Source organism: Fukomys damarensis, unplaced genomic scaffold, assembly GCF_012274545.1.
Source record: "Fukomys damarensis isolate Sample0158 unplaced genomic scaffold, DMR_v1.0_HiC HiC_scaffold_15, whole genome shotgun sequence".
Taxonomy (NCBI): Eukaryota; Metazoa; Chordata; class Mammalia; order Rodentia; family Bathyergidae; genus Fukomys; species Fukomys damarensis.
The window spans coordinates 24,215,882-24,238,679 of record NW_022900927.1 but is presented as its reverse complement, the minus strand read 5'-3'; the positions used below and the strand labels follow the sequence as shown (position 1 = coordinate 24,238,679).

At 48.7% G+C, this 22,798-nt stretch overlaps 1 protein-coding gene across 1 annotated transcript in view; it reads left to right on the top strand.

Moving 5' to 3' along the window:
• The window catches only part of Ctdsp2 (CTD small phosphatase 2), a 23,802-nt gene extending 2,602 nt beyond the window's left edge, over positions 1-21,200 (top strand). Inside the window, exons 2-8 of the mRNA XM_010644549.2 lie at positions 12,197-12,345; positions 14,974-15,012; positions 15,399-15,500; positions 16,074-16,130; positions 18,286-18,378; positions 18,517-18,702; positions 18,867-21,200. Of these exons, the coding sequence (XP_010642851.1) occupies positions 12,197-12,345; positions 14,974-15,012; positions 15,399-15,500; positions 16,074-16,130; positions 18,286-18,378; positions 18,517-18,702; positions 18,867-18,992 (752 nt within the window). The 3' untranslated portion in view covers positions 18,993-21,200. The remainder of the gene's footprint in view (positions 1-12,196; positions 12,346-14,973; positions 15,013-15,398; positions 15,501-16,073; positions 16,131-18,285; positions 18,379-18,516; positions 18,703-18,866) is intronic.
• Positions 21,201-22,798: the final 1,598 nt, after the last annotated feature.

The following is a 22,798-nucleotide window of genomic DNA, read 5'->3' as shown; positions in this document are numbered from 1 at the left end:
TTTTTTTTTTTTTTTAGCATTCTGTTCTCTGAGTGTTAAAGCTGTCTGGGTGTGTTGATGATTCAAAAGTAATTACAGTAGGGGAAGTAGAACGAAGTTGCTGAAAGCATCAATGATAAAGCACCAAAATTGGACCATCTTCCCAGACAGATGGGTGAAATGGCTTTCTGGTACAGGAAGGACAGGATTGTCTGTAACATCAAAAATAAAAGTTAGTATCACTTTGGCAACTACTGGCTGTTACCCCATTGCTGAGAGGTTGTGCCTGGGCTTTGCTTTTGGATAAATAAAAGACAGACACAGGGCCCACCCAATGTGAGATAGGGGAAGGCAGTCCCTCTCCCACTTGATGACCCACAAGCTTTTAGCGGGAGTCAGAGACAACTTTGTTGATGGAGAAACCTACTGTTCCTTCTCAGGGAGGCATGATGAAACCTTGGATTCATCTATACACAGGTTCTGATAGTCTCTTAATAGCAAGGCTTCCTCTCAGCGATGCAGATGTCTAAAAATTCCTATATGGCAGGGTTTTCTAGCACCCACTTTCCCCACAGAAGGGAGAAATTCTGCCTTATTCTCTCAAGAAACTGCTCAGACACCTTTTGCTGTAGATGTCATTAAGTCCTTAACATGACAGGCTGCAAAGTGTCTTGCCTGCCAGTGCTTCCTCCTCAGCTAGCTCTGTGGGTGGGTGTGCACCTCTGCACATCCTGCAGGGGCCAGGGTGCATGCATAGTGGGCTCCTCTTTTCCTGGCTCAGCCTCTTTTTGGCCTCTTTGTGCTCGTTTTCCCAGTGGCTGCTGAGACTTGACCTTGTGTCTCCTGTGGAGCTTTCCTCCTGTCCGTGGGGCCTGTGTGGCCATTTAAGCTTGTGTTTGTCCCTACCCTAAGAACCCTGTGGGAATAGTCCTATCCCAGCAACAAAGTTTGTAAATGCCAACATCTGGGGCTGGAGCTTTGCATTTCACTTGCAGAGCTTTCAGCCAAGCTAGAGTTTGGAATTCCCATAAAAGAAATCCTCTGTGTCTGGTAGATGGGGTATTCCTGGCTCCTCCTCCTCCTCCTCCATTAGGTAGAAGTTGAGAAAAGTTAGCTGAGGGAGGGAGGTGGTAGTTTCCTCTCTGTGGGACCTTCCAAATTTTGTAGTATGTATTTTGTTAAAATGAGAAATACTGTTCAAGTCACATTTCTAGCCAGTGTGAATTAATGCTCTCAGTCTTATGTGGTGAATTAATAGAAGTGCTCTTAATATGGGAAATAAAGACAATATGTAAGTGTTTGTGAGATTGTGTATGCGTGGTCAGATTCTCCACTCTTCCTCCCTTCTCAGTTTTCTTTCTGCTTAGAGTTTGAGTGATTTGGGGTATTGGCTTCTCAACTTGGGAAGGTTGTTCTTGTAGGACCAAGGCGGTGGTGGAGGGGCAGTTAATGTGTTCATTCTTTATTAAAAGAATCGTTCCAGTTGCAGAATTGGTTGCCTCAGGCTTAGGTTCAAATCCCTGCTCTTCCTTTTTTGGTTTTTTGAGTCAAGGTCTCACCATGTAGTTGAGACTGACCTGGAACTCACTATGTATAGCCCAGGCTGGCCTCAAACTCACAGCAATCCTCCTGCCTCAGCCTCCCAAGTGCTGGGATTACAGGCGTGCGCCACCACGCCCAGTCCCTGCTCTTCCTATTTGCAGTAAGTCTTGACAAATCATTTTAGCTTTGCATTTAGCTAAGCATTTTTAGCTTAAAATAAAAATAAAGATATTTACCCTTCAGTAATGCTGGTGCATAGTAGATGATTAATTTTTTATTGATAAATGTTAGTGTCCTTTTTTATACAGCTAGACTGCTACTCTATTCTCCCTCCTCTAATCCAAGACATGTAACATAAACAGTACACAGGCCTGATCTTGTATGTTTTATTGTTAAGGTGGCTGGGGTTCAGAGAGGGAGCCCTGTTGTGAGGGCTTGGGCCTTCCACACACAGCCCTGCTGCACAGACCCCTTTGTGCCTCCGTGATGTGGAGTGGATTTTATCTGCATGTCCATTGAGTAGCCTGTGCTTTAGGGCTTCAGCCATTCTGCTTGGCATCTGGGCATCTGGCATCTGGAGGTAGGAGGAGGCCAGAGGGTCCATATGTCTCCTGTAAAAGTCTCTGAAGTCTTCACCATGGAAGCAGTTGTTGACCTCTCAGAAATGGATGTAAGGACAACTGTGTGCAACATTCTGTTGCATTTGCTTTGAGAGATAATGAACTTGGTGAAATTCAGATTTCTTCTAGGGAATTTTAATAACAAAAAAAGCGACCGGTTTTGAAGAGATGTAGATGTTCTTAAGCTATGACCTGGCAGCTTTGATTTTGGGGTAAAATGTTGAGAACTCAAATGCAGTGCTAAACTGCTTTTCATCCTGTCTTAGGCTGGCCGGCTTTGGAAAGTTTGGAATTTAACTCACTGATGGGGGGAGGGGGTAATGGGTTCTGGCTCTGACATGATCTCTCCTTTTCTGAGGTGGAAGGGTAGTTAGTTACCCACTGAGTGCAAATGAGCAGAGCACACTGACATGGGAGTCTTTTGAAGGAACTAGAAGAAATCATAGTGGAGAAGTAGACTTCATAGAACCGGAAGCCTTTTCTGGAACAACTGGAATAGGATTTCTGTGTCAGCAGAGTACCTCCAGGATCTGCTGCTACTGCAGAGTGGGTAGTCCAGTGGTTGTAGCCTTCTGAGCAAGACGTGTGGATGCCTTGTTTTATTGGTCCAGCTGCTCTAGAGTTTACTGTGAGCCTGATCTCCCAGTAGATCAGACATTTCTTTCCCGCCCAGGGGCTCTTGACACCCCCCCATCAGGCTTTGCTCTCATTCTGTATCTCTTGTCTCTTAAATTTTTTTTTGTCTTTATTACTACTTGTTTGTAGTACATAATAATTAGATTCACTGTGGGGAATTGGTACGTGCACATAACACATTTCACTTGATTTTTTCCCCCTTCCCCTCTACTCCCGTTTTTCATCAGTATCACATTCTCTCTTTTTGGTACCAGGGATCGAATTTGGGACCTTGAGCCTGTGAGGCAGGCGGTGGAACCACTGAGCTAAATCCCTAGCCCTCATATTCATTTATTTATCTTATAAAACCTTATAAAGTTAATTGCCATGCATACAGATTAAGAGTCGGACTAACAGGCCCAAAAATCATATAAAACAATGGTATTAAATCAGGGTACACTGTTAGATACATTGTCCATACTGGATCACGATAACTCTCTTTTACGCTTGACACAGCTTTCTTTCCTCTTGAGTGTGCTCTTTCCCACATGCACTATTCTCAGGGGACAAATGTGCCCCCCCCCAACCTCAGTAACAACCAAGCAGGTTGAGAAGGGACTAGTCACCTAACAGGGCTGTGGAGGGAAACAGTGCATCCCAGCTCTTCTGTTTCCATGGCAAAGTGGGCTGGTGCCCCTGCTTTACAGCCACTAGAACCTGCTGGAGGGGCAGCTGATCAGATTTGTATAGAATAGAACAAATGCCTTTAGAAAGTCAAACCATACCTCAGGCACGATTGTCTGAGGCCTGCAGAGACACTCAGCCAGCCAGGTACGGTGGGAAGAGGGGCCTTTAGGACTTTGGCTGGGTCTCCTTCCAGTCTTGAAAAGGTTGGACAGAGACCCCTGGCAACCTTTAGACCTTGGTTGTCAGCCAAGGAAACACATTAGAATCTCCTGTGACACTTACTAAAAATGCAAAGCCTCCACCTGGGCCTTAGTGAATCAGAGCATGGCAGGTGGCCCTGCACTTGCGTGTTCCAAATGCTCCCTGTGATTCTGACAGGTGTCCTCCGAGAAGAGCCAGTAAGCACAGCAGTGGCTCCGACTGCCTCTTCAGACCTGAGCAAGGAGATTCTCCTTGGGAGTCTGGTGTTGCTGCTTATAAGATCCTGTAGTTTCTCGAGGCGAGTCCTTCCATTTTCTGAGTTAATTGTCACAGAAATGATCCTTGCTTACCTCATAATGGTCACAGCCAATAGTTTATAGAGCACTTACCACGGGGCAGGGCACTACATATTGTACTTTCTGGAAACATCATAACAACCTTAGGTAGAAATTACTTCCAATTGAACAATTAATTAAAAAGGATCCCTAATTGAGAGAACTGAAGCACCTGGCCCAGGCCCCAGCCCAGGGTCAACCACACTAAGCAGGCCCAACTGCTTCTCATTTACATTGGCATTGCACCCAAGTCACCCGAGGGTGCCACCTTGTGGGGGGGGCATGCAGGGGAGACCTTTCTTGTTGGCCTGTGAGGGAAACTGAACCTGGAGCTGCTGAGGTTTCCTGATTTATAGCCCAGCGCACTTGCACTCGGTTGGACACACTTCTACTGGCTGGCTGGCCTCAGGGAGCTGAAGGGTGTAGGAGGAGCCCAGCAAGTGTCCCTAGCAGTGAATGCTGCCTTGGCAGAATCCTGGTAGTCCTGCTGCCCTCAGCTGCATGAGGAAGAAACTGGTTAGCCAACCTCAGTGACAGGATATGAGGCTGTGGTTGGTTTTTGTGGAGTCCTGGGAAAGGCCATTTCCCAGGCATGGCCTTGTTACTGCCTCTGTGCAACCCCTGAAATGAGTTAGAATAAATTTTTATGGTTCCTTCAAATTTGAGCATTTTGTGATTGAGACTAAGAATTGAAAGCACTTTGACCTTAATGACTAGTAGCTAACAAGGAAATTTACTAGGGCTAGGACACTCCCTAAGCTTGTAATTCTCACCCTCTGAGATACAAGGATTCTCCCATTTGAAGAAACTGAGGCCTCGGGCCATATACATGGGTCAACGATTTGGGTTGGTGGTGGTTTGAAACAGGATTTCACTGTGTAGCTCATACTGAACTTGAACTCATTAAGTAGCCTAGGCTGTTCTCCTACCTCATTTTCCCAGTGCTGGGATTACAGGCATGCACCATCACACCTGGTAGTTTTTAAAATTTTTTCAACAGTGGGAACTGAACCCAAGGCTCTGTGTGTGCTCAGCAAGTGCTCTGTTACTGAGCTACAGCCCCATCCCCCAGAGCCAGGATTTAAACTCAAGTCTACCACACCTTGGGTAACCACTATCTTTATCTGTGGTCTGAGTGTTCCCTTGCTTTGTCCTGTACCTTCACTACTTTTTCCGTCTCACTCTTCTTGAGCCACAACCAAGTTTATATAGCTGGAGGGGAAAGAGGCACTGGATTCTAAGTCTTTCAGTAAATTCAGGCATTCCAGGAAATGGGCAGAGAACCAAGGCAGGAACTCAAAACAGCCACCAAGGAGGTGTTTGTGTCCTGCTTGGCAGGTTTCTGTTAGCTGTCCCCCTAAAGTCCTGCTCCACATCTCCTTAGGAAGAGGGAGGGTTCAAGATGGCTGACTTCCAGTCCCCTAAAATGTCATGCCTGCTCTAGGGTAGGGTAGGAACTACGCCTTAGAGTTTTCTTTTCTTTCTTTTCCTTTTTGTTTTTGTACTGGGGATCAAACTCAGGACCTCAAGCTTGTCACGCAGGCATGGTGCCAATGCTGCTGAGTGAGCTAAATCCCCGACCCTCCCCTAGTGTTTTCTTAAATGACATCTAAGATTTATCCCTGCTGTTCTCTTCCCTTCCTACCATCCTGCATGACTCCTGTGCTGCTGACATACCTGTGAGGAAATGCCTCTATCTCTAGAACAGGATATGCTGCTTCTGAGGGACCCCATACCAGCACATTTTGAAAGAATGTTGGAGCTACCTGAGAGGGTGTTTTGCCAGAATTTACTTCAGAGGCTGATCTTGAAATCAAGTTTGTTGATTGTGCTTTAGAAGTTGCCAGGAATCCCCTGCTCTAAAACAGTGTCCTTTCGGGAAGGTTCCTGAAGTTGAGATCAGAAACCAGATTGCTGAGAGGACAAGGGAAAGAAAGGCTGGAGGCCTTTGACCTTGTGGCCTGTGACCCCACCGCCACCACCCCATTTCTCAGGTGGCATTAAGGATCCATGAGTGAAAGAAATCCTTTTCTTAAAAGACATGCAGGGAGCCCAAGGAAGGGGAGCTAATGAAGACATTGGCTATGGTAGGACTGCCCCATTTGCTGGCTGCAGGGAGGACACCAGTGTGGAAAGTGCTGGCATGAGTCATTGTGGCTCAAACTGCTTTTTTTAGAAAAAATGTCCAGCAGTCAGATTCACAGCTAGTTTTTGGATCTTGGGGCGCTGGTGCTGAGTCGGGTAAGGAAGGACCTGCCCATCTTGGTATCTAGAGAGCAGTGTTGGTGGGTGGAAAGAAGTGCACCCTCCCTGTCTCTTCTGGCCTCATCTGTGCGGAAGGCTTCCACACATCTCTCACCCTCTTGTCCCCCCTGGTCCAAAGAACCCTTCCATTCACCTGGCACTTTAGTGCTTGTCCGTAGTCAGGGTACAGATGCCCCAAGCTGACAACCTGGGAGAAGTCCACAGGGTGCCCCGTTCAGATGTGTCTTGGCAGCAGAGCCCAGGCAGCTGGCCAAGGAAGGCCGGAAATGCTTCACATACTTCTTTCTCCAATAGCTAATGGGAGGGAGGCCCCTCAGAAAGACCATTTTATGCTGACAGCCAGACCAAACCCTGCTGGAGTGGATGGGAGGTTGGGGGGAAGGAAGTAGTTGGGGGGGGTAGGAAATCATCCTTGTATGAATAGGTTTGTTGAGACCTGTTAGCCAGGCTGGTATGATGGCACGTGCTTGTGATCCCACCACTCTGGAAGGCAGAGGCAGGAAAATGGCCAAATTCAAGCCCAGCTTGGGCAATTCAGTGACTTAGGCAGAATCTGTCTCAAAATTTAATAAGGCTAGGGATGTAGCTCTGTAAAAAGACCCTAGTTTCAGTCTCTAGTACCTCCTAAATAAACAGAAACAAACACAAAAAACCAATAGCCTGAGAAATTGTTTCTGCCCAGTCCCAGATGGATTTCTTTCAATGAGTTCCTTTGCAGGACACAGACTTGTGTTGGTAAGAACAGTGAATCTGGACCTGACACCTGACTCTCAGAAGGTTAAGAATAGCATCCTGGTAAGGGTGGTCTTCAGCTCTGTACATGTGTACTTTCAAATAAGTGGGTTTTTTTATTTTGTAGTACTGGGCTATTGAACCCAGGGTTTTCACACTGAACCATCCTCTGTCTTTTATCTTTTGTTACAGGGATTCTCTGAGTCACTAAGTTGCCCATGCTGGGTTTGAATTTGCAATCCTCCCAGAAGTGCTGGCATTGCAGGTCTCTTCACACCATGCCAAGCTGTGTGCACACTTTTTACAGGAGCAGACAGAATGGTGGTGTTGGGTGCTGGGGGTGAGGTTCACAGCAAGTGAGACAGCCTCACCTGCTTTCCCTTTGTTACAGAAACCAGCCAGCAAGGTTGTGAACCAAAACTTTTGCAATAGATGTAGAGAAAAGGTATAGGGGCAGTTTTGACTTTGAAAACTGCCCGTAATGAGAGTTCTCAGGCACTCTTCCCCCGCTTTCTATTCTTGGCATTTGACCACATACAGTAGGTGTGCACAAGTCCTAATCCTTTGTTTCTGGTCTCCTGGAATGAGACCCTTAAGGGATGTCGTCAGTCATTCATGATGAGGCCCAGGATTTGCCAACTAGATAATTAAAATAAGCATAGTATTGAGTTTTAGAGTTTGCACAGTAAGTTTTGCTTTATCTTTTTGTTTAACCCTTATCCCATTTTGTGGATAAGGAAACCAGGGCTCCAAGAGGCTGGGTGGTTGAGTCAGTAACTGGTAGCCTGGACTCCCACCCCAGCAATTCTCAGGTGAGGGGGTACCTCTCACAGCCCCCTTCTCTCCACACCTCAGTGGGAAGACCTGCAGTGTGTTGGAGGGGTGGCCTGGCTTCAGCTACCTGCCTTCTTGCTTCTTATGCCAGAGCTGGGTCTATTCAGGTCTTCTTGGACAAATGTTTAGAGCAAGGAGAGCAGACACACATCAACATCTGGGCAGGAGAGGAGAACTGGGTGTCCACCAAGAGGAAGGAGGGAGAGCAGCTAGTCATGAAGCTCCATGACGCACATTTGAAGCCTGTCATCTCTTACTGGTGAAAGCTCTTCAGGCCTGTAGACCCTCTTGTGTCCAGTGTTCCTCTCCTGGGGAGGTAGGTGACATTCCCTGCCCGTCACACAGATGCTTTGGGGATGGCGGTACCTGGCTTTCAGGGGCACCATGCTGAGTGCTAGCTGAAAGGAGCCCTTGAAAGGCTCTTTGACAAAAGTTTCAGATCCTACTCTGGTGTGTGGTTCCCATTCACCTTTAAACCCAGTGAGCAAAGCTCCTGGTTCCCCCTTCCCTGCCCCTCTGTACCTGCTGCTGGTCACAGTTGCATTGGGAGTGGGTTCACCGGAGCTGCAGGGAATCCCAGAGCCTTGTACAATTACCCCTTGTACTTTTGGTGGACTGCCTAAGAGAATTAATTGAAGGAAAGGGGAGCTGGGCCCCAAACCGACCTCTCCAGCAGAGAGCAGTAGAGCAAGTGTTCCCGTGAAGAGACCTTGACAGTCCTCGCAGGCCTCCCAGTAGTTGTATGAGTAAATGCACATGGTGTCCCTGAGCTGTCAGTGTTCCTGTGGGATATCGGTTAAAGAGCTTTGGCTCTGGGTTCAGGCAGACCTGGTTTAAATCCTTGTTCTGCTATCATATTCCCAGTAAATTGAGGAATCCTTGTCTACAGTTGAGTTTGTTGTGAAGATTAGCTAGTGATGCAGGCATGGCACATCTCGGTGCCCAGTAAACATGACAGAGGGCCAAAAAGACTCAGTGTCTTGCATCAGGTACTCAGCTCCTGAAGTGCTACCTTCCTTTCCTCACTTAAAGAAGACTTTCCTGTTTCCAGTGCTCCTGAACTGTTGCAAACTTGGGGGAGCTTCTCTGGGCTCTAGCTCTGTGGGAACAAAAGAGGCCCTTGAAGTCATTTCAGCCAAAGTTATTGAGCACCAGCTATACAGAAGCTGGAGGTAGACAAATGAATTGGGCTGAAGCCATTGTAGGCCTTTCAGGGAGGCAGCCATGTCAGGGAAGGCTGGAGCTGCCCCCATGAGTTCTCAGGAGCTGTTTGTAAGGGAAAGGAGGGGACAGACAGCCTGGAGACAGATGGACATAGGAGGGGTTGGGGGAAACAAGGGACAACTGAGGTATTGACCTTGCTGTCGTGGGCCTGGGATATTCTCCTTCCAGCGCCTGCTCCAAGGTCAGCGTATGTGTGACCTGTGAGGCACAGGGGCTGCCAGTCCCATTGTGCTTTTGAGAAGCACAAGAGCCCGTGTTCCCCATCTAGGGCCAGGCGCTTGTGCCTTTTGGGCCCCCCATGGTGGGCAAAGGCAAGGCCTCTTCATGGCCCCAGCCAGCTGCCCCTTCCACCCTGCTGCCTTCACAGCATCTGTCACTAAGACGCTGAGTGCATTCCTGATTCCCTCTCTTCAGGAAAGGCTGGGGCTGTGTGGCCTTTTAAGAAAGGCTCATTGCCCAGAGTAAGCCTCCAATTGTGGTTCTGCATGAAGAAACTGTGGACCAAAGGAAAAGCAGTGGTTCGGCTTTGGTCTTGGAGCTTTGTGTCAGCATCTGCCCCAAGTTCCCAGGCTTGGAATTTAATGTGGGCCAACAAGCAGGTGGGGAAGCTGTTCTTCCCCTCTGATTTTTGTGCAGATTATTAGAATAATGGGCATGGGAGGGGGCAGGCCAAAGACCTCTGCTGGCTTCCACTGCTGGCCTCTGCGTGCTGTGGTCCTTGTGGTATTGGAGCTCGGGGGATGTCCCCAGCACAGCTTCTTCACAACACAATCCCCAGAGAGACTTGGGTTTGGATTCTTCCTCCAGGGCCAGGAGCTTGAGAGTGACAGTCCGATTGGGGGCTTCTTGCTAGAAAGGCTTCCCGGGGGCCATCACAGTGTCCAGGGAGCTGACTGGTGGCTGTCTTCAGCCTTCCTCTTCTGTCAGGGCTGAGTCCCTTGTCCTCTTGGGTGAATAGTGCAGACTTCGCTCAACTGAGTGAGGTGAGGGCCTTTTCCTCACTTGTGGTCCTGTGAACAGTTTGGCTCTTCTGACCTCTCCAGGGTCATAGGCAGACCAGAAACTGCATTCAGCAGCTCTTCTGTCACCCTTGTAAGAGCTGCCTTACTGCAGGCTGAGGACAGGACTGAGCTGAGAGTACTCCTGTCACCTGTGGGTATCCACGACCACACTCCCTTTTCCTTCCCTTTCTCCTCGTCCCAAGGGAGACCCCACGAGAACTATGGGGGCACATTCCATTCAATTTTCTTTCCCTACAAAACAGGTATTTTCAATGTTCTCTTCTTTTTTGGGGGGGTGGGTACCGGGGATAGAACTTGGGTCGTTTGCTCTTGCAAGGCAGGCAGCAGGCGGAACCACTGAGCTAAATCCCTGTTCTCCCCCACGTTGTTTTTAAAGACAGGTCTCAGTATGTAGTTTAGGCCAGCCTTGAACTCACTGCTTAGTCCAGCCTCTGAGTGCTGTGATCGCAGATAGGAGCCACCATAGTGTCCAGTGTTACTTTCCTGTGTAGTTTACCTGTGCTTTAAACTGGAACCGCTTGTATTTAATCCTTAGGCCCAGGACAGGCCAGGTGTCCCACTTGGTTTTGGTGTACACAAGACCCATCCCCAACCTGTGGCTGGGAACCACTCAGAGTGGTTGTGTACCGCCACCTTCTGGCCATAGTGTCCATGTTTTGTTTTTTGTTTTGGGGTTTTTGTTTGTTTGGTACTGGGGATCAAACCTCAGGATCCTGTGCTTATGAGGCAGGTGTGGTGCCACTGAACTAAATCCCTGACCCAATTAATTAATTAATTAATTTTGTGCTGGGGATTGAACTTGGGACCTTGTGCTTGCAAGGCAGGCAGCAGCACCACTGAGCTACATCCACGGCCCTTGTTCAGCCGTTGCCAGGACAGTTCATCTGAAGCAAAAGGAACTTGCAAAACATTCTGAAGTCCATTTCCAGTCAGTCCTAAAACCCCCATAGCTTTATGTCTCTGCTTGGCCTTTCTGAGGCTGTTTTACAAAGTCTTCCATTAAAATGGCTGTGACCAGGTGTGGTGCACACCTGTAATCCCAGCACTTGGGAGGCTGGGTGGGAGGATCATTGTGAGTTCAAGGCCAGCCTGGGCTATATAGCAAGACCCTGTCTTTTTTTTAAAAAAATGGCTTTATGATTTTAAAGCCCAAATTGTGAAGGTAAGACTAAGCAGCTACAGTCTGGAAGCACAGGCCTCAGCTCAGGACCTGGGGCTGGTGTTTTTGTCTTTTGGGCTTAATCCACATTTTCCAGTCAGGATCCATGTCTCCAAGGAAAGGGCATGCTAAAGAGTAGCTGAATCATAGCTCAGAGGCAGGGTATAAATCAAGTGTATCTTCCTGTGGCCATCCTGGAGCTTCAAGTCTGGGGTTTGTAGGCAGATTGGGCTCAGTTCTATTGCTATCTGCCCAGCACCCAGGGAAGCTGATGCTGAAACAAACTTTAGCCAGGGGTGATGGCTCATGCCTGTATTCCCAGCACTTGGGAGACTGAGGCAGGAAGATTGCCAAAAGTTTTAAGGCCACCCTGAACTACACAGCAAGACCAAGTCTCAAAAAATGAAAAAAACAAAAATACTGCAGCTTCACTAACTCAAAGCGGCCAAGGTTACTCTGTTGTCTAGAATGGGTGACCTTCCAGTGACTGGTGTTAGGGAGGATTTATATCTTTGTGAATTAATTTTTTTTTTCATTTTTCTTTTTTGATACCGGGAATCGAACCCAGGGCCTCGTGCTTGCTAGTTAGGCGCTGCGCTGCTGAGCTACGTCCCTGGCCCTGTGAATTAATTTTGAGGGCATCTTCAGTGTGCTGTGACTAGAGTAGCAGAACACCCAGATTCTGTACCTGGTCCATCTTTGTGGCCACTCCCCCGTCACTCCCCTCTGGACTGAAGAACAAACCTGCATTTCAAGTCTCCCATTTCCCAAACCAGCAAATGGGGTTTCCTGCCATTTCTGCTTTAAGGGATGATGCTAGAATAAAATGCACATTTACTGTTAAGTTCATGCAGCTGTATGCCAAGCATACACCATGTGCCTAGCAGGGCTTACAGACTGGAGAGGGGATAACACATAGAGTAGCTGAGGACAGAGACTGATGTACCTATAGCTAATGCCTGTCATTTCCCTCCTCTCTAGGTCTGGTCTCCAAGTCCTCTCCTAAGAAGCCACGTGGACGTAACATCTTTAAGGCTCTCTTTTGCTGTTTTCGTGCCCAGCATGTTGGCCAGTCTGGTTCCTGCACTGAGCTTGCTGCATACAAGGAAGAAGCCAACACCATTGCTAAGGTAGCTGGATAGGGTGGTATAGAGCTGGTGAGGAAGAGGCTGCTGGTAGGAGATCCCTGCAGACCACAGCAGGTGGGCAGAGTGGCTGAAATCACAAAGGTCTCTGGCTTAGAGGCCTTTCCTTTCTCCTTCCCTTAGTAGTCCATTTCCTACTAGTTCCATTGTCATTGGAACAGATGCCTTTGTGATTTCTGAGGAATCCTGTAGTGTTTCACAATCACCTGTGATCCTCACAGCAACCCTGCTAGTATATTTACAGTATTCCCACTTTGCAGATAGGGAAACTGGGTCCCAGAGGATTTGCTGCCCTGAAGAGTTTATGGTTAACCAATGGTAGTGTCAGGATTCAAACTCAGATCTGACTCTAAAGCCTGTATTTGCTTTCTGCTATGCAAAGCTACTTTCCATATTTTACCTTACTTGCAGGGAACCAAGGCATTATAATCTGCCATGCTTTTTCCCCACTAGTACAGTGGCATGAACCCATGGCCTTATGCATCCTGGGAAGCAATCTGCCACTCAGCTACATTTCCGGACCTTTTTATTTGTTTATTTATTTGTTTATTTTTATTTTTTGGTACCAGAGATTGAACTCAAGACCTTGCTCTTGTGAGGCAGGCAGCGGTACCACTGAGCTAAATCCCCAGCCCTAGACCTTTTTATTTTGAGATAGAGTCTTGCTAAGTTTCCCAGGTAGCTGGGCTTATAAGCATGCGCCCTTCTTGACCCTTTCCATCCATTCCCACTTGTGCCTGTGCAAAGCTTTTCGAAATGTGCAGATACTTTTGATTGTCAGGATACTGTGATATTCCTCATATTTTGAGGGTGGAACCCACCTGACCAGCAAATACTATTCTGCCCCAAATTCTGCCTACCTCTCTCTGAAACTCCAAGGTCTGGCTGTCTTTCCTAAACTAGACTTAAGATACGTACATCAGTGGAAAATCATTTAATTACCCAGTAGGGAAGAAATGGTTAAAGTACAACATGACAGGATTACTAAGCAATTAATTTTTATGAAGAGTTCTTAATAACATGGAGAATATTGAACTATGACATTTATCCAAAAAGTCAAACATGAAGTTACATAGTATCAGTCTTAAGGAACAAGATTCTTCATGGGCCAGGGAGTTAGCTCAGTGGTTCTGCTGCCTGCCTTGCAAGCACAAGGTCCCAAGTTTGATCCCCAGTACCAAAGAAAAAAAAAAAGATTCCCAATACCCACTTAGAAAACACACACTAACATGCCAGCACTGAGGGGTTTTGTTTTCTTGTTTTGGTACTGGGAATTGAACTCAGGCCTTTGTGTTTGCGAGGCAGGTGGCGCAACCATTGAGCTAAAGCCCCAGCCCTACTCTGAGATTTTTATGTTAGGATTTTACTTATGTGCTGGTGCTAAGGATTGAATCCAGAGCCTTTGCACTGAGTTATATCCCCAGCCTTTTTGTATTTTGTATTTTGAGATAGGATCTTGCTAAGTCACTAAGTTGTCCAGATTGGGCTCAAACTTGGAGTACTCCTGCCTCAGCCTCCCAGAGTGCTGGGATCATAGGCATGTGCCACCATGCCCTCCTTATTTTATTTTTTATTTGTCAGTACTTGGCATCAAAGTCAGGGCTTCAAGTCTACCGAAGCCAGCACACTACAACTGAGATAGATCCCCAGCCCCATAAATTTTCATATTCAAGCTTTTTATTAGGACCACTTAACTACTTTTTATAACCGTAACTTTTTTTTTCTTTGTCCTCAGTAATGGGGACCAAACTCCCCATTACTTGTACATGCAAGGCAGGTGCGTTGCCACTAAACTAAATTTCTGGCCCATATAACCATAACATTTTAATTATTGGGGTGGTCACTCTTGATCTTTTTGTGCTTCATGTTTTGGTTTTTTTGAGACAGGGTCTCACTATGTAGCCCAGGCTCGCCTTGAACTTACAGGGATCCTCCTGCCTCAGCATCCCAAGTGCTGGAATTTCAGGTGTGTGATTACACCTGGCTGAACTGCACTTTTTGGTACCCACAGTGGCTCCACGTAGGCTTACTTGATGTTTTGTGGGGGCTCAGTCCTCCTGTATTCCCTCAGGGGGCCACAGAAATTTCTCAAAGAGAAGTTGGGTTTAAAGATTAAGCAAGAGGTTAAACCAGTGAGGAGTTCAGATCTTGGTTCTGCCTCTGTATGTCCCTGAATTGGCCACTTGAGTTCTTTGTTCTTTTTTGTGGCAAGGGGGGCGCGTTGAGACAGGGTCTCACTATGTAGTTGAGACTGACCTGGAACTCACTATGTAGCCCAGGCTGGTCTCGAACTCACAGCGATCCTCCTGCCTTACCCTCCCGAGTGCTGGGATTACAGGCGTGCGGCACCACAGCTGGCGAGTTCTTTGTTTTTTACATTGTGTAACTGACAGACAGTGGCTGCTAGGAACAGGAACACTGTCTTCTCCATACGTCATCAGGTCTAATGTGGAAAGGAAGCACTAATGTTTCCCCTTTCCCACCCAGCTCCTTAAAAACCACCTTTGTGTCCTATAAGGTCCCAGGTGGCTGGGTCTTGAGGCAGAGCTAGTGGTTTAGATGGGGCAGGAGCTGTTGGTGAGATGGCACTGACCACTGTGTTTTCTTCCCTAGTCGGATCTGCTCCAGTGTCTCCAGTACCAGTTTTATCAGGTACATGAATCTGCTGACTCTTCAATCCCTGGCGTCCAGCAGGCATGGTGACCCCCTCCTCTGTGCCTGAGGAAGCCTTCGTTCTAAGTATCCACAGAGGGCCCACTGTTGCAGGGGACAACTAATGTTCCATGCCCTCTTCCTGTAATGCTGTGCATCCTGCTGCAGCCATGGCTGCTGCCGCCATTGTCCAAATCTACTTCCCAGCCTCCCTGAAACCAAGGAGCCTTTCTGCCTTCTCTGTCCTCTGCCTTTAAGTAGTGTGCCTGTCCTGGGTTGGTGATTCTGTCTCCAAAAACAGCCCGGTTCTTCCCAGAGTGTTCTGCTAGGGAGAATGACTGGGCTTTCTAGGTGGATTCATCTCAGCAATCTGACTCTGATTTTAGATCCCTGGGACCTGCCTACTCCCAGAGGTGACAGAGGAAGATCAAGGAAGGATCTGTGTGGTCATTGACCTGGATGAAACCCTCGTACACAGTTCCTTTAAGGTAAGTTGACATCTGGAACCCATCCTACCCCATCCTTGGCCTGCCTGTGAGCCTGACAGGGTGCTATGAGGTGGCCTAGAGGCAACTGGAAGGGATAGGCCAGGCCACCCTGGTGTCACAGATATTGAGAGGCCATACTGAAGAATGTTCAGAACTTCCTGCTCCTCTGTCGTCCCCATTATTACCAACAGGCTGTGTGCCACACACACACAGACACGCCAGCCACATAGCACCACAAGCTTCACTTGAGTCAGGCTTATAAGTGGTTGAATCAGCTTTGGCCTTGCCCCTGTTTTGTTTTGTTTGTTTTGTTTTGTTAGTGAAGGTGTTTGTTAACTCAGGGAAGACCAGAAACTCAACTCAGATCGAATTTGGCAGGATGGCATGGAGGTGCTGAGGAGCAGGGAATCCAGAAGGGGATAGTGTACCCCATCCTGGGCTGAGAATCCCTTAGTGGGCTGGCAGGAGGAGCTTCCTGGAGCCTCCAGTACCCCCGGCAGTGGTAGTGGGGGTGCCAGGGGGCCTTCTTGTCACTCCCATCTCGCTTAGGTCATTAACTCTTCTGCCTTCCAGCCAATCAGCAATGCTGACTTCATAGTGCCTGTAGAGATTGAGGGGACCACTCACCAGGTAAGCTTCCTGCCAGGCCATACCCAGCCCAGGAGTGAGGATCTTCCCTCTGCTCCACCTGTGCTGCAGTCCTTTGTCCTCTTGGGGCTTGTGTTCCATCAGCTGATTTCTTTTTCTTTAACGTCAGCCTCTCCTATTTTATTGCTATCATTGACACTCAAGGCAAAAATCTTTTAAAATAAGAAAAGGAAGAAAAAAACCCTTTCAGCCCCACTACCTGCTCTAGCTCATCTTTTTCTTTAAGGTTAGGCTATTTGCCTGAGGTAGAAAGATTGCCCAGAGTTGGAGGCCAGCCTGGGCTCCATAGTGAGTTCAAGGCCAGCTGGAACTACATAACAAGACTATCTCAAGATAACAAACATCATGATGATGATGATGTTGGTGCCACTGCTACCTGTTTGAAAACACAATTTACATTATTTAATACAGTGACACCTGTCACTTATTTATCGCTATCGCTCTGTATAGCCAGCGCCCATCAGGATTTACTGCATTTTCTGTGTGCCTAAATAGATGGTGTTTCTGAAGGAATAAATGGAAACAAAGTTTTGTGCATAGGTAGTGGTGTTTTTCCTGCCTGGAAGGCACTCCTCCCCACACCTCAGCCTGTGAAGAACTACTGAGCTTCTCACTCCCGTACCCAGGCAGCTCCTCCTCTGTGACACCTCCTCTGACTTCCTTGGGTCCTTATGGTGGCCTCTATCTGAGAACATGAATCTAGACCAGAGCAGCCTCCAGCCCTGATAATCTGCCTAGTCCAGGGTTAAGGATTATGTGAAGTTGGCAGAGTGCTTGCCAGTTGGCCTGACGGGCAGGGGCCCCTAGAGCAAGTACCCTGGGGGCCTTGACACTTGTTTGCATGGCTGGTTACTTACAGGGAAACAGGGTTTGAGGCTTCAATGGGTTGGCATCACAGTCCCACCTGTTACTGTATTAGGGCTTTCTTTCCGGCCACCACCGAAACTGAGTGCTCTGCCAGGGCCTGCACCCCTTCACAGTACAGCTGAGGGTTTAGAGGTATCCAGTACCCATGCAGGGGAAGATGAAGATTGAAACAAGCGAATACATGCTGTGAACTCCTAGTTAGCAAAGAAGCCATGAATAATAATAAAGGGGTGAAATTAAAATGAAGAAGGTGGGTTTTCAGCAAAGAATGGTGAGAGAGGTTAAGCTTGATAGCCAGGAGGAAGAAGGGGTTTGTGGAAGCTAAAGAAGTGGCAGCTAATAGGAGCAAAGTTGTGTCTGCCTAGAACACAGATTTCTTTTTTTCTTTTGTACTGGGGATCAAACTTGGGACCTTGCACTTGAGAGGCAGGTGGTGGAACCACTGAGCTAAATCCCCGGCCCAAGAATACAGATTTCTGCTAAGGAGCTAAAAGGGCTCTGGTGAGTTGGTGGCGGATTCGGGCCAGGAGGAGGGAGTTATGGTAGGTGTGCACTCTTTTAGCAGAGAGTAACATGAATAAAAAGATCTCCGAGGAAATAAATGGTCCTAGAAGCCTATGTAGGCCTAAGGCAAGAAGCAGTAGAACACAGACTGGTAGGGACATGTAGCCAGAGAGCCTTTGAGATCTTGTCATGAAAGATGGGTGTGGGTGTTAGGTAGATGGATCTGACAGAAGCACGCACAGAAGCAAGAAGGGCAGGGAATCTAGTCTATGGTCATCAGGGGAAAAGTCACTTCTCCCTAGTACCGTGGAGAAGCCATGTGTGGGCATCAGGTATCAGGAAATATCTGTATCCTTGCCTAATAGGGACCTGGACAAACTGTCCTGCCGGAGCCAAGAACACAATGCTCCCTCAGAGGCTGTGGCTGGATTCAAGTAATCCAGGATAGGCTGTTTCCATCTGTGAGGCCTATTCTTGATTACTTGTTTCTGGAGGCAGCTGATGGCCCACCGTCGGAATCAGAGATGGCTCCTGGGACATGGTGTGTTGTCCTTCTTCCTGAGCTAAGGTTGGACCACTGAGCCAGCAGAAGCCTGGTGAAGGGTGAGGCTAGCCTGGGCTGGGGTAGTTCCAGCCTGCCCGCCCAAGTGGCTGGGTGTGGGAGCCTGGCCCTGTTTGCCACGTTCTCTGTCAGTGGTGGAGGGGACAGATCCTAAGCTGCTTCAGCACAGGGTCCCCCGACGGCCTGCTGTGCTTCTCTCCTCAGGTGTACGTGCTCAAGAGGCCTTATGTGGATGAGTTCCTGAGACGAATGGGGGAGCTCTTTGAATGTGTTCTCTTCACTGCCAGCCTGGCCAAGGTACCTAGGAATAAGCGGGGAGGAAAGCACAAAAAGTGTGGCAGTCACAGGGGTGGTCCAGTGGCTACTTGCTGGTCCTCAGGATGCCACAGAGGGACCAGGACTGTATCCAGACCTGGGCATCTTTTCTCCTGTCAGTACGCCGACCCTGTGACAGACCTGCTGGACCGGTGTGGGGTGTTCCGGGCCCGCCTGTTCCGGGAGTCCTGTGTGTTCCATCAGGGCTGCTATGTCAAGGACCTCAGCCGCTTGGGGAGGGACCTGAGGAAAACCCTCATCCTGGACAACTCGCCTGCTTCTTACATCTTCCACCCGGAGAATGCAGTGAGTGGTCCTGACATCCCCACATGGCGGGGACTGGGAGGGGAGTGGGCTTGGGAAACATGGGCTTCCCCAGGGGAGTGCTCCACCCGGGCTGACCAGCAGCATCCCAAGAGAGGGCAGGAAGAAGCAACAATCAAACCGACACCACCCTTTTCCTGCCCCAGGTGCCTGTGCAGTCCTGGTTTGATGACATGGCAGATACTGAGTTGCTCAACCTGATCCCAATCTTTGAGGAATTAAGCGGAGCAGACGACGTCTACACCAGCCTTGGGCAGCTGCGGGCCCCTTAGCCTTTCTGCTTCCAAGCAGTGGCTATCCCAGCAGGGGACTTTGCTACACTTGTGCCTTTTTAATCAGCCTGACCAAGCGAAGCTGGAGCACCTCAGCCAGTGAGGCCCGGAAATAGATGTGATTGGAAAGAGCTTTAAGGCAGTTTAGGTGCCAGCTGGGTAGATCACACCAACAGTATCCAGAGATACCTGCTCCAAGTCAGCTTCCCGAGATAGATGTGTGTGAGAGAGAGGGAGAGTCTGAGGAAGTACTGTAGACCCCGGGAACTCAGTGTTTCAATTGGGAAGAAGCTGAAAGATCAAGACTTTCTTCCCAAGTTGGTTCATCTCCTCTCCTGCCACCCTATGAGCCACTGAGCTTTACGGAGATAAAGACTATTACTGCAGGCTCTATTGCCAAACCATGGCCTTTCCTCGGGGTCGGAAGGTCTATGCAAAGGAGAAAGAAAGGGCCAAAGGCTGCCTTTGGATGTCCTAGGCGCACACCTTTCTGAAAACTCCGGCCCAGCTGCTGTAGACAAAAAGATGCCATTTCTGGGAAGATGACGACTTGTTTCCAGAACCAGTAACCCCATGACTATCAGGTCCTGTGGCCCAAGGATTGCACTTGCCTCCCTCTGAGTGCCTGCCCTGGGCCACTGTCTGTGTCTCCCCAAGGTTTGGGCATTGGCCCTGCCTTCTTCACCACCTAGCCATAGTCTGATCCTGTGGGGAAAGTCTTCCGCCTGCCCTGGAAGAGGACAGATAACTGATTTCCGTTCTTTTGACTCTTAAAATTCTATACATGGAGCATTGGGCCTGGTTGGTTTCTGGCAAAGCTGCGATCCTGGGCCCGAGATGAATGTGCGAAGTGCTGGAGTGCAGGGGAGATGTAAATCACTAAAGCATGAGTGTGTGTCCTCTTGGCTTGTAGATCAGCTGAGCTTCTTTCCGTAAGTCTGCTCTTCAGGGATTCTCCGCTGGTGCTGGCACAGGGACTTCTGTTCCAAAGGCTGGGAAAGGCTTTCTGAGCTGTCCCTGGGCTGCATCTTCCCTGGGTGTCACTCCTGTGCCGAAGTCTGTCTGTTCCTGGCTGTCACTCTTCCTCTGGGAGGCTCAGAATTGCTTTTCCAAATCTGAGGGGGACAGATACTCTTACCATTTGGTTTGCCAACCTTCTGCCCCCAGTAACAGGAGTGAGTGAACCCCTCACACACCTGCAATCTGGGTGTCTCTTGCTTTCAAAGATTATTAATAGTGTATGTTTTTAAAAATAGTCACAAAATGGGAGTTTCTTGGGCGAAAAACAAAAGAGGAAGTGCTGCTGTAATTGGGAGCACAAGGGGCCCTCCAGAAGGGGCCCTACCTCAGCATCACTGCCTTAATCAAGGCCTCTCCTGGGGCTGGGTGGGGCTCTCCTCCCTCCTGGGATGGGAGAGTGATCCTGTCCGCATCTCTGTGTTCCCTGGAGGCAGATACCGGAAAGCTTTTGTGAATTGCTTCCGGTGCAGGTACACGGCCCACTCAGGACTTATCTATTACCCTTTTCAGTTTCTGCACACTAGATCGAGCTTGAGGAACTAACCAGTTTGGAAATACCAGGTGGTGGAGCAGCAGCTCAGTATTCTGAGTGGTAACTGGCTGGCTGGGTCTTTTGTGGCGCCACCTTCTCTCCTTGCCCCAGTGTGAGAGGCCTGCCTTGTCTTTCTCTTTGTTGTCACAGAAGTGCAACAGAGCACCCAACCCTCCTGTGGTCATCCCCCCACCACAGAATTCCTTATGCTTGTGGGGTCCCACCGCAGGTGAAGGGCAGAGGGCTCCAGGTGCTGGCCAGGAAGGCCATCTGAAAGAAAGGGGGTGCTTAGAGGCTAAGGCCAGCTGTGGCTTCAGACCCAGGCCCTGGCCTCCACTGCCATTCTGATACTGCAGGAGCAGTGTCTTTCCTAAGCCCTACCCTGAGGATTAGCCCTCCGCCAAGTCATGTCACTTGGCCTGGCCAAACTTTTCTGACTAAGCAATAAGAGGTTTGAAGTTAATTGAGTTCCCAGAACCCTTTCTGCCCTCTTGGATATCCATGTTCTCCCACACAGAAAGAGCCTATGCCACCCCCATTCCTGTCAGGCTTGTTGCAGTGTGACCCGTGACCAAAGCCTGGGATGGCTTGGTAGGAGTGTCCCTGCTGCTTCTGCATGAAGCCCCAGCTTTCCAGGCCCTGCTCCTGTCAGAACCCCACCTGTGCTCACTTGCAGGTTTTCCATGGAAATGCCACCTCCACTCCCCTCTTTCCTTTCCTGGAGGAGCAACGTGGCCAAATCTAAACAAGGCCAGTCCATATGGACCAGCACCAGCCGAAAGTCATCATGTGCTGTCTGCTTTCTAGCTTTGCAGTGTGTTGGGGCAAGTGGTGATTGTGAAGCTTGCTTCTCGGAGGAATCAGGCAGACTTACTTAATGGAGGAGGGCGAGACTGAGAGGAAGTCACTTCCACAGTCTGTGCTGGGGCTGCCACCAGCCCGCCCCACTTGAGACTGGTCTTCAGGAATCAGTAGGTTACCATACCTGGTACCAGCGCCAACTCAAGCCATGCCAGAATCTGCCCACCTGCCGGGTTCAGTTCTTTAAGGTGCCTCTTCAGGGACACAGTGTGTCTCTCTGATTGGGCTTCTAAATCAAGAGCCTGATGTTCTTGTCCCTCTTATAGGGGGAGCTTTGGACACAGGACCAGTTCGGTTAAGGGTCAGATAAGGGTTTCCTCTCTGCACATTGTAGAGGGGACACTCTGTAGGCCCATTGGTCCCTTGCTAGAGTGAGTTTGCCTTCAGTTAACCTGGGACCTTCTGTTTAGCTCCCTCCTTCCTCCCAAAGATGTTCGTGTAAATGTATAAATTCACCTGTTAACGGGGGCCCAGAAGCTTCTTTGTATTAAAAGCATGGGAATCTCAAGGGAGTCGTTCCCTGGGAAGGGGACCCCATGCAGTTCTGCTGCCCCTCTCCTCTTGAGTTCTCTTAAATTAAGTGAGGCAGCCCCGTGTACAGTCAGCCTCCATTGGACGGCCTAGCCAGGCACCAAGTATTCGAGAAAGGTAAGCCCTCTTTCCCCTTCTGGTCTTCAGTTGATTACTTAACCATTATTGTTCAACCTCCTCTTTTCCAAAAAAAAAGGCGGGGGGCTTGGTTTTGTCTTTTTCCTTTTTCTTTAAATGCCAATAAATATCTGTATAGTCAGCCACAGGAGAGGAGGGCCATCTGCCCCAGGCAGACTCACCTCTTATCATCCCATGAGCTTCTTTGCTTGTAATTACCCAAAGTTTGCTGTGATTCCCTTTTAAGATGCCATTTGGAGGGGAGGAGGTCTGCTTCCCACTGTGACTGGGCTATGGGATTCTGACTACCTTGCTTCATGATTTGATAAATTTGTTGTATTCAAAAACTTGAAATGTAGGACGCCATTAAGTGTCTTGTTTATATTTTTGGAATATTTGTATTACTTACAATTAATTAATAAAACTGGGTTTTTAAAACCTACCCTTGTATGGGTGCTGCCTTCCTACCCTGTCATTATTGGGGCTTGTGGGTACAACCTTGTTCCCTCAAGGGGTCACAGTGCCGCTGACGCTCCCAAGTGGAACAAGCGCTGGGGCTTCCACTTAAGGTTATAGAAGTCGAACTCCATTAGTTTCCCCATGGCCCCCATTTGAAGCGAACTCCATTGCTGTCCAGGTGCTTTACAAGCATCTTGGTGTCCTATTGACTGCTGGGCAAGAACCAGAAGCCCTAAGGACACTAGAATCCCGATTATCCTGTGCCCCTTTCTGATGCCAAACCCAG